This window comes from Rhinopithecus roxellana, chromosome 4, assembly GCF_007565055.1.
Source record: "Rhinopithecus roxellana isolate Shanxi Qingling chromosome 4, ASM756505v1, whole genome shotgun sequence".
NCBI lineage: Eukaryota > Metazoa > Chordata > Mammalia > Primates > Cercopithecidae > Rhinopithecus > Rhinopithecus roxellana.
In genome coordinates this window covers 48,865,521-48,883,105 of record NC_044552.1, presented here as the reverse complement: position 1 = coordinate 48,883,105, position 17,585 = coordinate 48,865,521, and the positions used below count along the sequence as shown (strand labels likewise).

Below are 17,585 nucleotides of genomic sequence, written 5' to 3'. Positions count from 1 at the left end.
AGAATAAGGTGAGATTGGTTTGAGAAAGCAAGTTGAGGGTACTCTAAGGTAGCACTAAGAAATTTCCAGGAGTCACTAATCAACTTAAGCCCATTCTCACAGAGTCCAGCCCTTTAAAATTACACTCAAAATGATATTAGTCTCTAATAATTTAGCAAAGGTTAGGCTTTCACTTGTAATTTTATGAATATTCTTCTCTGAAAAGCTATCTGTTCCAATTACAATATAGAATTTCAAGCTTAAGAATGAAAGATAAAACTAATAGTATAATCATTGTCATAATTATTATTATAATCATAAGTAATAGCAAACACACAGCACTTATATGCCAGCCCTGGAATAGACATTTTCCTCTCAACTAACTGTCCATACAATTCCATGGTTAGGTACTATTAATCATCCACATTTTACAGATGAGAAAACCGAGGAATGGAGAGGTTAAATAACCTCCCTAAGATCACTCCGTAAGTCAGATGGGATTCATGCCCAGAAAACCTGGTTGCAGACTTGATTCCAACTATACTCTTCTGCTTCTCCCATAGAGAAACAAAAGAATCATAGTTGATACGAATCTTATCCTGTTGATTTCCTTCATTTAGCACACACACACACGTAGCACACAGCACACAACACACACATTAGGCCCAAAGCTGTAAAGTGAGTGAGTCAATAGTGTGCAGCTAGCTGATCAGAGAGAGAGAACAGATAGATCATCCTGACAGCCCAGAGACTTCCTGCACTGTTGCACTGGCTCTTAGATCTCTTTCACTCATTTGTGCCTATAATCAACATATCAACAAGAAAGGTCCTCATGTAAAAGATAGAGATATCTACCCTTTCCACATACTGTGAGATCAATATAACCAGGACAGAAAAATAGAGGGAGATGACTGGACTACATCTACTGTCTTCAATTAAGGCTCACCACTATTAATAGATTAATAAATATTTGTTTTAAAGACATGCAAGTATACATTCGTTGCAATGCTATTCACAATAACAAAAATGTGGAATCAACCTAAATGTCCTTCAATGATAGACTAGATAAAGATAATGTGGTACATATACACTATGGAATACTATGGAGCCATAAAAAAGAATGAGATCATGTCCTCTGCAGCAACATGAATGGTGCTGGAGGCTGTTATCCTTAGCAAACAAATGCAGGAACAGAAAATCAAATACCACATATTCTCATTTATAAGTGGGAGCTAAATGATGAGAACACATGGACACATAAAGGGGAACAACATGCACTGGGGCCTTTCAGAGGGTAGAGGGTGGAAGGAGAGAGAGGATCAGGAAAAATAAGCAATGGATACTTGGCTTAATACCTGGGTGATGAAGTAATCTGTACAACAAAACCCCATGACAGACATTTACCTATGTAACAAACCTGTACATGTACCCCTGAAATTAAAATAGAAGTTAAAAAGAAAATATTTATTAAATGCATAATGGACATCAAATGTTGTATCAGATATTGGTGACACAGTTGTGAAAAAAACAGAAGCAGTCCCTCCTACCATAGAGCTTTGTTCCAATAGAGAAAACAGATGATAAATAAGCAAATTAAGTGAATAATTTACTACCTTATACATGCTGAAAAAAAATAAATAACAATCTGTAAAAAACTGTAAAAGAAATCAAAAGTCTTTTTAAAGGGAGAGGGGATTCTGAGACTGATATCAGAATCAATATTTCATCCAGTATAAGAGAGCACATCGAACGTAATTACATCAACTAATCATGTGGATCTAGACATTTTTAACATTTTTCTTTTTTCTTTTTTTTTTTTTTGGTGCTGTTGTTATTTCCTTAAAGTGCCAAGTTAAAGAATGATTTGTGGTGTTGTTAATGATATAAAAATTTTGACTGGGTGAACTTTTCTAGTTTTTGGAGTCACATTGCCTAGGCTAGCAATAAGCAAACTGTCATAAGGAGATTTGCATACAGAATTCTCTTTTAACATGACTCATAACTTTCCTTGGGTGCTACATGTTGAAATGCACTGATGTACAAATAGCCCTTATTATTTGAAAATATGAAATAAGCTACCTATAATTAAAAATGTTAATTAAATATAATTTCAATCAAATATCTATATGATAATTTAGAAGAAAGACATATTATTGTTTATAAGTGAGGCTTTTCCAGTTTAGACTAAACATATGTGTTTTATTTTATTTTTTCTATATGAGGGTATGATTTCTTCCAATCAATGGAAAAGTTACAGGACAAAATAATTACAGTAATTATTTAAAGAATTTCATATTCTAAATTAAGACATTTGGAATAAAAAAAAAGATTGCCAAGTTTTCATCATACATTTTCATGTTTAACAATAAACATGCATTTAAAAATATATTTCTAATATTTCATTTTTCTTTTTGATATAATTTATTTTTAAATAGAAAGGACTTGCATGCATTTTTTTTTTTTTTTGGCAACTTTGAATTTGCTTTTATGTCATGACTACCTTTCTCATATAGTAAATATGTTAAGAGTAACTCTTTTAACAGCTGGTGCTTCTCTATTACTATGATTTTTCTTTTCTCTAGACCGTGTCAGTGTCTGTGTCTGTCCTCACACTGAGCTGTATCGCCTTGGATCGGTGGTATGCAATCTGTCACCCTTTGATGTTTAAGAGCACAGCAAAGCGGGCCCGTAACAGCATTGTCATCATCTGGATTGTCTCCTGCATTATAATGATTCCTCAGGCCATCGTCATGGAATGCAGCTCTATGTTCCCGGGCTTAGCCAATAAAACCACCCTCTTTACAGTGTGTGATGAGCGCTGGGGTGGTAAGTACCTTATGGCCCATGAACTGACATTTATATTACAGCAGCAAATTGAAAATTGGATTAGCATAGCCATTGTAAAGCTGGGCTTAAATATTTTATTGACATTTGTGAATACAGTTTTGCAAGAGCATGAAAACCAACTTGAATTTCAAAACAATTTCACAGAATAACTCTACCTATCTGAATCCTTTGGAAATGTTATCTACTATTTTCTCATTTTCATATCTTTCAGATAGGAAATGAAAGGAGACTGTTCTGCAATTAAGATTTGGTTATTTTAGTTTTTGTTAAACTCTTTAAACAAAAAGCAATATGGAATACAAATCCAATTATGTATTCTGGAATGATCCATGATTTAAAAGATGGTTCAACACTGTGTTGTCTAGTGTCAGTGTCCCTAATGGGCTTCAAATACAACTGAATTTTTTCATTTTAAGACCATGTCCTGGGTCACATGGTCCTGGGAACATGACCAGAGTCAGCATGTGGTTCTCTAAGTCAAATAATACAAATTTGTTTTCTCTATTCATAATACATTCAATTGGTGAGTTTTGTTACGAGCATAATTATTATCCAGTTTAAGAATTATATTAATTATGAATCAATCTGGTTTCCCATCTGACATGTATGATGTGAAATTTAAATGATCTGGTTTGAAGGCTTTATGTTTCTTTGGTTCGAAATTCTTAGAAGTCAGTCTGAGGTTTTTGTGTAACAGTGAGAACACTGCTATCAACACCTGGTGCTAGCACAAATCCGGGCACAGGAAAGAATGACAAAATAAAATAACTACATTTCAGCATAGCATGCACTGATTCCAATATATCACATGTAATCTGAAAAAAAACACCACCACAATCTGACCTCTTCTAGATAGGTATACTAAAATGGCTCATTTTTAGGGAATTCATACATTAAAATTGTTTTTTATTAGAAAGAATTATCAAAACAAGCAGTGCACACTAGGGATTGATTATGGATAATATTCTTAAATACTGTAATCTTTGAAGTTCTGTTATTTCCTACCTTGGTGTTTGTATTAGAACACTGCAAGGAAAAAAAGGCAATCACTGATATATTAGGCATATACTACAGGATATATCTACAGCAAGATAATATTTAAGAGAGGTTGAGATTATTTCATATATTGTTGTAAGACCTATAATAACTAAAATTTTACAATTTGCTTTATCTATTATACCAAATATCAAATATCTCTCTTTTATTGGGATTTACTTTTCCTTTTTAACATTGAAACTTTTTTTTGCTATATTTTTCTCTGGATCATTTTTAGGTTTTTCCAATTTTCCCAATTAATAGTGCAGATAAAAACAAAATAAATGGAAATTTTCAAAATGGTAGCAATATTCATTGTCTTATGTTCCATTTATTTAACGCTCAAACAACACCTTGAGAACTTGGTACATGTCAGGCATTGTGTCCACCTAGAGAGAAACAGACTGCTTAAGGGAGCACACTCTATATAATAAGGCTCAAAGGCCAATAAACAAATTTTCATAGGATAATCAGTATTTTAATATATTTATACACAAAGTGCTGGGAACACAAATGAGAGAACACACTCAGTTCTGGCCATTTGAACAAAAGTTTACGGAGGAGCTGCTAACATTCCAGCAAAACATTAAAGATAAGCAACAATTATCAAGACTGAGAAGAGGGAAAATGATGTCCAGAAAGCAAGAAAATCCACATCATAGATACTACATTACAAAGAAGAGAGAAAGTGAGTCAGAACTTGTAGTTTCTGGAACATCAGGACAGGTAGTCTAAATAATTGAGCTTTGAAAGAAGATGGGTTGGGGACTGACTGTGACATGTCTCTTATATAATTCTTTTACACTGATTTATATTTAGAAAGCCTAAAAAGGTCTTTCTCAGAATCCTGTACTAAATTCAAGACTAAATTTAGCCCTAGAAAGATTATATTATTTTTTCAAGATTATGAAGCAAATAGGTACATTTAAACCTAAAGGTTCCAACTTGTAAGTTGAGATTCCTTAAGTTTTATAGATATTGCAATTAGATAAAATATAAAAATATTTTTCAATATGTGTCAGCAGTATTTTCTCTAATATTCTAGCAATTAGTTTCGCTTATATGTTTATGGGTTGCTTTTATAAGCTTTTCTTTTTTTTAATGTTTCCCTGAATAATCAAGTAATGGTAACCTCCATTAACAAAAGATTGCAATGCCATGGAATCCTGTTCAGTTATTATGATTAAGTAAACAGATGTATGATGTTTAAATTACTTCTGAGTGGTAAATATAAATACATAAAACTCATTTCTACTCTGATATTTTATTACATAACTCTAGTATGGACATTTTCATTAAAAAAAAGAAAATGATTGGTGAATACATAAAAATCTAAACTTACCCTACAGAAGTCATTTCAGAAAACTATTTGAAGGCAATTTTATGATAGCCTATAATTCAGTGTTTATAAACACTAAAGTTAAGTATTATTGGATTGAAGTGATTATCTACAAAATCCAACTTAATAAAAGCTCTACAGTCATTTAAATATTAAATGAAATTGCTAATAACTTCACGTTTTTAAGAAACACAAAATAATTCAAAGCAGATTTTTGTCTTTTTTATTAGACATTTATTATGATGATTTTTACATAGCATGTAAAATCGTTGTTCATGTGAACTATTTATAAGTCCATGTTCAACTTATAATGTTAAACCTTTGCATATGTGTGATTGTCACAACTTAAAAAAACTATAAGAAAGTATATTTTACAGTGTCGGCTCTCTGAATTCAAACATTTTTAAAAGCCAACTGTCATTTAGCCTACTTTTAAAAACTATTGTAAAATACCTTCTATTTGAGATTAATTCATAATCTGTTTCTTATCTTTATTCTAAGTTAAATCAACAATGTAGTTATAAAAATAGAGAGTGATATCATAATTATCCTACAACCAATATTGCAGTGGAAAAAAATTCAGAAAAGCAATTTCGTCAGTTGATACATATCTATCAAATAACTTTTGGAAAAGTTTTGTAAATGCTGTTTTAGTCATGGTGCAAAATAACTGAAAACCCTGTCTAACTAAAAAATTTATCAGAAATATTTAATTATATATGGATAAATGATTTCTAAAACTAATTATATTCATTATTGCCCATTACTTCTTCCTGAAAAGAACCATAAGCCATGATTTCTGGCAGACACACACAACACTCAAGAACATATAAAGAATGTTAAGACTTATTTTAATAATCTTTAAAATATATATTTGTATGTGTTCACTGTTTGCTTCAGTCTCATCATTTTATACTTTTAAAGTTTTTGAATTAACCCACAATTCTTGATTGCTTGGTTTGTAAATGCATAGTTCTACAGGAAAGATCCTATAGAATGAAACTCTTTGCCGGGTGCGGTGGCTCACACCTGTAATCCCAGCACTTTGGGAGGCCGAGACGGGTGGATCATGAGGTCAGGAGTTCGAAACCAGTCTGGCCAACATGGTGAAATCTTGTCTCTACTGAAAATACAAAAATTAGCCCAGTGTGGTGGCAGGTGCCTGTAATTCCAGCTACTCAGGAGGCTGAGGCAGAATAGCTTGAAACCGAAAGGAGGAGGTTGCAGTGAGCCGAGATCATGACACTGCACTCCAGCCTGGGTGACAGAGCAAGACCCTGTCTCCAAAAAGAAAGAAAATAACTCTTTTTATACACTCAATCAAAGTTATAATTTCTTCACTATTCATTCATTCAGAGTTTAATTATCATGTACTGTTGGTCAATTGTTCTGAACACTGGAGATTAGTAATATCTCTTTTTTTGAATATTACTGAGAAATTGTTCTTTGGTGGGCTAAAAAACTGGAACCCTTTTTACAGTCAAAGTAATTATGGCATCTGGCCTGTTATGAGGTTTGAAAGCATATAAATATGTGTATATGTCTATTAATGGGAAGATTTATTAAACCTATTTGTTAGGGAGAAGATATTAAAACATATTAAACATTCAGGTAAATTTAATGCACCCCTAAACTTTGAAAAGACAGTCAAGTTGAATATTGGGAAATTATATTTAATTTATTTGTTCACTGAATTCCTGATACGTGTACCATGAAAGAGGAATGTTTGTAGTTTCTAGATAATTAAGATAACATGCTGGCTGAATAATGAACCTTAACTCATCTGACAGAAATTAAGTTTTGTCTGTCAAATATATGATATGACTCTTTAATCTCTGATTTCAAAGACTAAAGATCCACATTTTTTCCTTATTAGTTAGTTTCATATGTGTATATATATATATATATATATATATATATATATAAAACATTTATTTAGATTGTGCTTATTCATCAGTTGAGTAGAAACAGTAATTTTTAATGATTATCAATATTTAAAATACTTTTTAAAATTAAAGTAATGTGTATGTGGAACAAAGTTTGTGTAGCTATATTCTAGGTTATATACAAATGTCTTAAATACATTGAAGACATTGCTTATGAAGTGCAGAAATACTTTATTTTCATCACACATAATTTAAAATTTCAATGGCATATCTGATTTTTTAATCAGCTTAGACTCTAAGTGTGAAATGAGGAATTTAAGACTATCATGTTTCCCCAATTATCTATTATAATCTCCTTATTAAAACAATCTATCCTACCCTGGAAGTATAATTTTGCTTGATCTTTTTCCATATCAGTGTTCATTATCATAATGTGCATTTAGCAGTCAATTACATGTTTTTTCTAATTATTCATAAATATACCGACCACATAGGGAGCTTTTGCTACCATCTATTCAAAACGCCAAACTGTTATCACAGTGATGCTATCCATAGCTGCAGTGGAAAAAAGTTACCTGTCAAATCTGCTTTCCTCTATCCACTCAATTTGTCTTACACAGACATCAGGGCTTCAGAGGTACGTAAGCTTCAAAGTTATATAGATTTTTTAATGTGGAAAGCTCATGTGACACTTCTTCAAAACAAATAAAAGTTCAAAGCCTCTTAGGTGCCTGGGAAGTGCCGAGGTCACTTTCAGATTCCTTTGAAATTGGCCCAACAAATGCTGTGTAGGCTGTGGCACTTCAAAGCAAAAGACTGTTTGTTATTCCTCCAGTCAGAAATACTTAAATGTTATCACTTTTTATGTAACTGGCCTGTTTTACAGGATCAACTTTAAAGGAAGTTAGAAACTGATGAGGTAGGTGAGTGCTACCTGGGCCAGAGAGAAACTACAAATGACACCTCAAATTGGTCTCTTAGACCTGCCAACACATACATCCTGCTGACCCCCCTGAAGACTGCAGCAGATAAAGACATCTAAACTGAAAGAGTAGATGGGTTTAGGCTGAATATGGAGAACATTAGACTCAAACTCAACTGCATCTGAAAGACAGGCTATAGAAATAAGATTGTGGAGGATATTAAACTCATAAATATGTGAAAATATATTCAGCAAGAATCAAATCATGATTGCTCAATAAATATTATCTATTGTTATCACAATCATCATGCTTATTATTATTGATTAATCCTGACTATAAACTGCCCTTATCACAAATTTAATCACGTAAGCGAGCTTTCATGCTTCTACGTCCCTTTTAAGAAGTAATGAAGCCAGGCGCGGTGGCTCAAGCCTGTAATCCCAGCACTTTGGGAGGCCGAGACGGGCGGATCACGAGGTCAGGAGATCGAGACCATCCTGGCTAGCATGGTGAAACCCGGTCTCTACTAAAAAATACAAAAAAAAAAAAAAAAAAACTAGCCGGGCGAGGTGGCGGGCGCCTGTAGTCCCAGCTACTCGGGAGGCTGAGGCAGGAGAATGGCATAAACCCGGGAGGCGGAGCTTGCAGTGAGCTGAGATCTGGCCACTGCACTCCAGCCTGGGCGACAGAGCGAGACTTCGTCTCAAAAAAAAAAAAAAAAAAAAAGGAAGTAATGAAAAGAATAAAATGCATAGAGGTAATAGCATTATTCCTCAATAATAATATGGGATAAATCTCCTTGCCAATAGAAAAGTCAAAATAAAGTATGTAATTTTTAGAAGAAAAACAAAACACCTCTGTTGTGTTAGCATTCAATTAGAATTATAATGAGTTATTACATTTAATATCTATCTATGGAATCTATGCAGGATATATTCTTTCCTCTTTTACACTACAGTAAAACTAGATAGACCATTATGATATATTTGAATACTAGATAGTATAAAAAATATCTTCTAAAATCTACAGGGAACTCAAACAAATCAGGAAGAAAAGAAGCAAACAGTCTTATCAAAAGTTGGCTAAGAACATGAATAGACAATTCTCAAAAGAAGATACACAAATGACCAACAAACATATGAAAAAAGTTCAATATCACTAATAATTAGGGAAATGCAAATCAAAACCACAATGCAATACCACTTTACTTTTTTTTTTTTTTTTTTTTTTTTTTTTTTTTTTTTTTTTTTTTTTTTTTTTGAGAAGGAGTCTCGCTCTGTCACCCAGGCTGGAGTGCAGTGGCCAGATCTCAGCTCACTGCAAACTCCGCCTCCCGGGTTTACGCCATTCTCCTGCCTCAGCCTCCCGAGTAGCTGGGACTACAGGCGCCCGCCACCTCGCCCGGCTAGTTTTTTGTATTTTTTTAGTAGAGACGGGGTTTCACCGTGTTAGCCAGGATGGTCTCGATCTCCTGACCTCGTGATCCGCCCGCCTCGGCCTCCCAAAGTACTTTTTTTTTTGACGGAGCCTCTCACTGTCACCCAGGCTGGAGTGCAGTGGTGCTATCTTGGCTCTCTACAACCTCCTGCAGGAGGTTCTCCTGCCTTGGTCTCCCAAAGTGCTGGGATTACAGGCATGAGCCACTGCTCCTGGCCAATACCATCTTACTCTTACAAGAATGGCCATAATCAAATAATCAAAAAGCCAAAAAATAATAGACATTGGCATGAATGTGGTGAAGAGGGAACACTTTTACACTGCTGGTGGGAATGTAAGCTAGTATAACAACTATGGAAAACAGTGTGGCGATTCCTTAAAGAACTAAAAGTAGATCTACCATTTGATCCAGCAATCTCCCTATTGGGTAGCTACCCAGAGGAAAACAAGTCATTATACTAAAAAGATACTTGCACACACATGTTTACAGTAGCACAATTCGCAAATGGAAAAATATAGAATGTCCATCAATCAATGAGTGAATAAAGAAAATATAGTATGTATATACCATGGAATACTACTCAGCCATAAAAAGGAATGAAATAATGGCATTCCCAGCAACCTGGATGGATTTGGAGACCATTATTCTAATTGAAGTAATTCAGGAATGGAACACCAAACAACGTATATTCTCACTCATAAGTGGGAGGATGCAAAGGCATAAGAATGATAAAATGGACTTCAGGGACTCAGGGGAAAGTGTAGGAGAGGGGGTGAAGGATAAAAGACTACAGACTGGGTAAAGTGTACACTGCATGGGTGATGGATGCACCAAAATCTCAGAAATCACCACTGAAGATTCATGTAACCAAATATCACCTGTTTCCCCAAAACCTATTGAAGTAAAACCAAACACCACCTGTTCCCTTAAAACCTATCAAAATAAAAACAAACACTACCTGTTCCTCCAAAACCTACTGGAATAAAAAATTTTTTAAAATAAATACATAAATAAATTCAGATTCCCTATATATAATATATAGTTATATATATTATATATAAAATAGGGAACATATAATATATAATACTTAGGGAACATATATATATATCTTCTAAAGCATTTACAAGGTTAGTAATCAATATAATTTACAAAAGCTAAAATATTAAACCACAATGCCATGAAGTCATTAATCGACTTGTTCGTAAGTGGCTAATCTGTGATGTGTATCATCTGTGTACATAGGATTAATGATAAATAAAAAAATTACTGCAGTCCTAGAGATGCTTATGCTTAACAAGTGAGAAAATATTCATATTGGATTGGAGAAAATTAATGTTATAAAGCCTTAAAATTCTTGTTATTAAAAGTGCATATATGTATTTTTAATAAAAGCACACACACACCACAGACATACTATGCTTAAGAAGGAATTTTGTATAGGTTCCAATAAGTCAACAAAAAGAATCATTGTCAAATTTTTATCGTATTTAGTTTTCAAAATTTTTTTCACGTTTGTATTTGGAGATACAACTGGGAATAGCCTCCCATTTCTCAGGGAACTTACATTCTAATAAGGAAGAATCAATTGAGTTTATATTTTCTTCCGATTTTAACCAAAGCATTGTTTATCAGGTTTTCATTGAGTCATGTCCCTTTTTGTAAATGAAAGTTTAGAACAACTCAAATTAATTTTGTTAATTAGCCAGATGTAATCAAGTCAAATAAAGGGCCTTTAAATAAGTGAACACTTGACTTTGGGTAGCACAAACTAAGAAATAACTAATTGTTATTTATCTGAGTACACTAAGTGAAATTAAGAGTTTACATTTGGTATGTGTGTACACATATACTGAGTAAAGGTAAGTTGTTAAATATTATGAATTATTTTCCCCTTTGCATATATAATATGACAATGACATCAAATAAAAGGTAAATATGTACTTTGAAGAAAAGCATTGACATGTATCTTTTTAAAAAGTCCATCAATTATAATGTAAGCTTTTGTTGTTTTGATTTTCATCCCAGGTGAAATTTATCCCAAGATGTACCACATCTGTTTCTTTCTGGTGACATATATGGCACCACTGTGTCTTATGGTGTTGGCTTATCTGCAAATATTTCGTAAACTCTGGTGTCGACAGGTATGTAGTTTCAAATAATTTGTGTGTGTTATTCCTCCACACATAATTTGTTATTTGCTATTCCTTCCAAATAATTTGCCCGTGTTTTTTTTTTAGGATGCATGTATAAACAAAATTGAAGAATACATTGAACCAACATAACATGTTCAGAAAAGTATTATATTGTGTGTTCTTCTAAAATAATGAGAACCTAGACATAGAAATACGTCTAGGTATTTTTAGTGTAATATTTAGCAAATGTATTTTATAACCTGATAAAGTGCTTTACATTTTAAACAAAATTTAACATCTGTGATTGATTAACTTTTGTGTAGGCATAACATTAATTTCGCTTTCTCTGAGAAATAGCAAATGAAAATTCCTTTAGAGTTTTTAAGACTGTAAGTCTAAATGGTTATATTTTTAATCAGATTTATTTAATACATTTGAACATATGGGTTAAATCTCCAACTTCAAATATCTCATTCTTTAGAAGATTATGACTCAGGCAGAATGTATAATTTTAAAAACTATATAATGCTGATTTGGGGTTACTACACTTTGTTAGATAATTCTGCTGTATCAGTGAATGTTTGTATTCACTCATTCAGTTATTCATTCCTCAAATATATATCATGAACCTTTCACATACACGTCTCACAAAAAAAAAGCTAAAAATTCTACTTTTTGCCATCGAGGAATTCATAGTCTAGAGAAGGGACATGGTCAGATGCAGGGTGAAAATTTCTTTAAATATAAGCACAGAGAATCCGAGCAAAATGTACTAAAAGGGTATCTAATCCAGGAAAGGTAACATTTAAGTTAAACCTTGATGATGCAAAGCAAATCACCAACAAACACATTTAGAGGTTTGTAAGATAGAGGCAAAAAGGATGTGGCTCAGTCTGTCACATTTTGTAAAATGTATCTTAAAATGCCATAATTCTCACAGATGTATTTCCCTCCTTCTTTAAACTTATCGTCAATATTTAGTTTATCAGGCTTGTGGAAAGCCATGCCATTAGTCAGTTTTCTCTGACACATTTTATCCAACTGAAAAGATTTACTGGAGTCACCTTAATTCATTAAAAATATTTCACAAACACTTTATTTGGTCTTTGAGGATGTGTCTTTGTTTTTTAAATCAACCCTTGTTATTCAAAGCATTTTTCAAGATCATCTGTCACTGACTGGATATGAGCAACACTCATATTTTTCAACACTACATGGCTCATAATTTCAAATGTTCTCCTTTCCTCTATTTTTACAAAGAAGTCATTTCTTTTATGACCTTATAAGTGCAACCAGTAGCAACATTTATTAAAATTTTGTTTCCCATCATTTGTTACTATAAAAACAAATGTGGACCATTATGACACATGAGTGGTGATTTTCTAGATGTTGGTGATAGTTTTCTCAGCACTCTCCACCTCCCTATGAAGCCAATGCTTATATTTTAGGGTGTTTGTTACTACAGCATCCTGTTTCCTAGTACCTATTATTGTATCTGTCATGTTTTGCTAGGTTATTCTTCTATTAAAAAATGTGGTTTGCAACAACAGTTCTGTTTCACTCATATTACAGTTCAGTGGTGAGGATTGGCTGGGGCACTGTGCTCCGTATGTTTTCTCATTCCAGAACCTAGTCTGAAGAAATGGTACTTTCTGGCACATGCCATTCTTAGACTGAGAGAAAAAGAAAACTGGAAGAAAAGTATATTTTCTCTTAATGTCTTTTACAAACCAGCATGTGTTACATCTCACTTTTCATTGGCTAAAACAAGTCATGTGGTTAAACTTGACCATGAAGAGGGGAAGCATTCTTCTCTGACAGAAAGACACCACACATCACAGGTCAATGGGGAGCTTCCTACAAGGTGGGGATGAATGATCTGGAATGATACACTACAGAGAAGTCAAAAACACAAGGGCCAGACTGCATGAATTTAAATCCTCACTCCACCACTTGGTAGTTACATGAATTTTGTAAATGACTTAAATTTCTGTGACTCCTTTTATTAACTTTAAAATGGGGTCACATACAATCTTCCTCATAGGTTTGTTACATGCATTCAGGGGTGTCCAAAGGAGAAAACACAGTTGTGGGTTCTTAGTTTCTATTTCTGGTTGGGCCAGTAAAGCCCCTTCCTCATCCCTATTTTCTGCTTATTACTAGAGATAGAAACAAAAAACCATGGCTTCAGGCTGCTAAAAGCCAAAAAAAAAAAAAAAAAAAAAAAAAACCAGAACTGCAACAACAAAATATTAGGTGGGTTGGATAAGCTTGCTTAGATTAATTAACTCCAGTGCCTAAATATAGAAAGTGCTCATTAAACAAAATATCTTAATAGTTGTTGTTTAATAATGGCCTCTCAACTAATTGTACTTATATTTCTAAAATAACGAGCGTGTGTTGAATTGGTGTATGTGACTGTGTTTTTTTTTTAAATGCACATGGAAATACCAATATAGTGCTTCTTATTTGTCTGTCAACTCTACTAAGATAAAGATTGTCGCGCTGTCATCTTTGTACCCCTAGAAATAGCACATGCTCAGCACACATCAGTTGCTTTTTTCATAAGGAAAAACCAAGTAGAATAGGAGAAAGTGCTGGGGAAGTTTAGATAAAAGAGGACATAGAGAATCTATTGCCCAGTTACTCTGATAAACGTTTGTAGAAATGGATTAGAATTTTTTGAAGGGGAAAAAGCAATTAATGAGCATGTGGAAATAAAGATGTTTTAGATTTGGATTGAGATTTTGTTGGGGAATGTTCAGTGTTAAGAATATCCCCTATTTCCTTATTTTTACTGGTTAGTGTGCATTGTATAAAATATATGCTTATAATTTCTTATTCATTTATTTACAAATTGGCATACATTTAAAACTCTTTAAAGGTTGTAATGTATCTGTCTTGTTACTTTTATATGGTAAAACTTTACCATGATACCATGGTTACCCTAAAGTTTACATGGTACCATCAGAGAAATTTTTTTTTTTTCTTTGAGACAGAGTCTCACTCTGTCACCCAGGCTGGAGTGCAGTGGCGCGACCTCGGCTCACTGCAAGCTCCACCTCCTGGGTTCACGCCATTCTTTCACCTCAGCCTCCTGAGCAGCTTGGACTACAGGTGCCCACCACCACGCCCAGCTAATTTTTTGTATGTTTTAGTAGAGACAGGGTTTCACCATGCTAGCCAGGATGGTCTCGCTCTTCTGACCTCGTGATCCGCCCACCTTGGCCTCCCAAAGTGCTGGGATTACAGGTGTAAGCCATCACGCCCGGCCACAGAAAATATTTTAAAAAGTTTGTTAAATAAATGAGTGACACCAAAATCCAAACAATTTAATTTTCCACCATTTAAGTGTATAATTTGAAATTTCCCAAACTCTGAAATAAAGTTTAAAATAAATTGTATCACAGATTCAGAAATAATCCACATTCTTTTCATGAACTATGCTGATTAGTGCAAGCCACACGATTCAGAAGATTTGCAGTAAAATGTTTGGGCTGTGAAACTAAAATCATTTACAAAACAGATTGGAATGGAAAATGCCACGTTCAGCTGAACTCACTTTAGCAGCCACAATAAAGTGAATTAACCTCAAATGGGTGATTACATAGAATTCTGCTTGAGCAACTCTCGATTTCCAACTGTTAGTGTCTATAAACAAAGCTGTAAGGTATTATGTGTGCCATAGGCTACATTAAGTGAGCCATCAAATGAAGAGCTTGTCCTCTTTGCTTAAAATTACAGAAATGCATGAAATCTGTTGTGTGCTTTTGAATTAGTAAGTGTAATATTATTAGTGAGCAAATTGTGTGTCCTTGTCTGACTTTCTCAAGGAGTTTAAGCCTCATTAAAAGAATTAGCTAATACATTGCTGTGAACTACTTAAATTCTCTCTCTCTCTCTCTCTCTCTCTCTCTCTCTCTCTCTCTCTCTCTCTCTCTCTCTTTCTCTCTTTTTGGCAATTTGACTCAGAGTACTCAGGAAATTCTACAGATTATTTTCTAAAACTTATTTTTTTTTTAAAGAAGTTACCTTGCTTGACCCTTTCATTTATCTGTCAGCATTTTTCCTAGTTCAGACCCTTCATATAATTCAACACTAAATCTTAATCATCATGTGCTTGTGTTAATTTATGTCACATTTATTCAGCACATACTCTGTGTCAGCTATGGTGTGAGGTACTGAGGATGGACTGTAATAGATATTTGGGTCTGAAACTATAGTTCAGCTTTTCAAGGGCTTTGAAAGACCTTCTCCTTCCCAGCTCTTATCACAAAGTTTTCTGCTGCTCTTTATTCATCACTCTTCAAAGAGAACTTAAGATAAATAATAGTTGATGGTGACAAATCAGTCTAGTGTGAGAAAATAGCAAACAAATTACAATTGCAGAGGCAGAATCAGGAAGGCAGTAACTGGAGTCCATACAAAAAAATAAAGAGCACCAGTAAAGGTAACTACATAGGTAAATACAGTAGACAGAATAAACATATTTATCTTCTGTTATCTGATTTAAAGAATTACTGCATAAAACAATAGCTATAAAATTGTGAAGATTCACTTTATAATGTATACAGATGTAATTCAAAAAGGAGGAGGAAACGGAGCTATATTGCAGCAAATTTGTTTTATACTATTGAAATTACATTGGCATAATCTAAGCAGATTGTTTAGATTAAGTTGCTAATTTTAATCCCCAGTGTAACCAGTAAGAAAATAATTTTCTGAAAAATGTAGAAATATAGGTAAAGCAACAAAAGAATTAAAATAGTATACAGAAAATATTTAACACAAAATAAAGCAGTAGTGAGGAAATAGAAGAACATAAGAGATACAATATATATGTCACAAATAGTAAAATGGCAGATATAAATTATATTTTCTTAATGATTAAATTAAATATAAATGGATACAATACTTCAAAGGGCACAGATTGACATAATAGATAAAAACCAACCAATAATAATAATAATAAAACCCGTGATCCAACTTTATGCTGTCTACCAGAGACATACCTCTTATCAGATATACAAACAGGTTAAATGTAAAATAACAGAAGTACTAAAATAATCACGAAAAGGTAGTTAATGTGCTTATTCCAAAATTATACAAAATAAATTTTAACAAAATATTGCTATACATAGAGAGGGACGTTTCATAATGATGATGGAGTCGATCCATCAAGAAGATATAAAAGTTGTAAACATAGATGCATTTAACAACTGAAACCCAAAATATACCAAGCAAAAACTAGTAGAATTAAGGAGACAAGTAGGCAGCTAGACAATTATAGTTCAAAATGTTAATACTCACTTGCAGTAATGGATAGAAAAAACAGGCAGAATAGCAACAAGGAAATAAAATATTTAAATAAAACTATGAAACCACTGGACTTAACAGATATTTATAGAACACTCCACCAAAAACAGAAGAATGCATGTTTATCCCATGTGCACATAGAACATTTTCCAGGTTAGATCATAAGATATGCTCTAAGGCAAGCCTCTACATTTTAAACAATTAAAATAATAAAAAATACATTTTCCTACCATGATAGAATTATAATTGTATTAATTAGAAATTAATTATAGAAATAAATTTGTGAAATTCACAACTGTATGAAAATTAAACATCACACTTTTAAATAATCAATAGGTAAAACAGGAAATCATAAGGGAATTTAGAAAATGTTTTTAGATCAATGAAAGTGAAAACACAACATATATACATATACAAAATGCAGCAAAATAAGTGCTGAGAGGGAAACTGATAGGTATAAACATTTATATTAAAATAGAAGAAAGATTTTAAATAGAAAACCCTAATATTCCACCAAAAGAAACTAAAAAAATAAAGAAAAAAATCAAAACCAAAGAAAACAGTAGGAGGGAAATAATAAAGATTAGAAAGGGAATAAATGAGGCATAGAAAAACAATAGAAAAAAATCTATAAAACAGAAAGTTGGAACTTAGAAAAGATCAGAGAAAAGGACAAACCTTTTCCTAAGT

The 17,585-nt window shown here is 33.1% G+C and overlaps 1 protein-coding gene across 3 annotated transcripts in view; it reads left to right on the top strand.

The window, feature by feature from the left end:
- HCRTR2 (hypocretin receptor 2) overlaps positions 1-17,585 on the top strand; it is a 118,830-nt gene that overhangs the window by 85,194 nt on the left and 16,051 nt on the right. For all 3 annotated transcript variants that reach the window (XR_004056911.1, XM_030929219.1, XM_030929220.1), the window contains exons 3-4: positions 2,562-2,805; positions 11,473-11,588. Coding sequence is in view for 2 of the 3 variants with exons in the window: in XM_030929219.1 (XP_030785079.1) it covers positions 2,562-2,805; positions 11,473-11,588 (360 nt within the window). In the remaining variant the exon portion in view is untranslated. The remainder of the gene's footprint in view (positions 1-2,561; positions 2,806-11,472; positions 11,589-17,585) is intronic.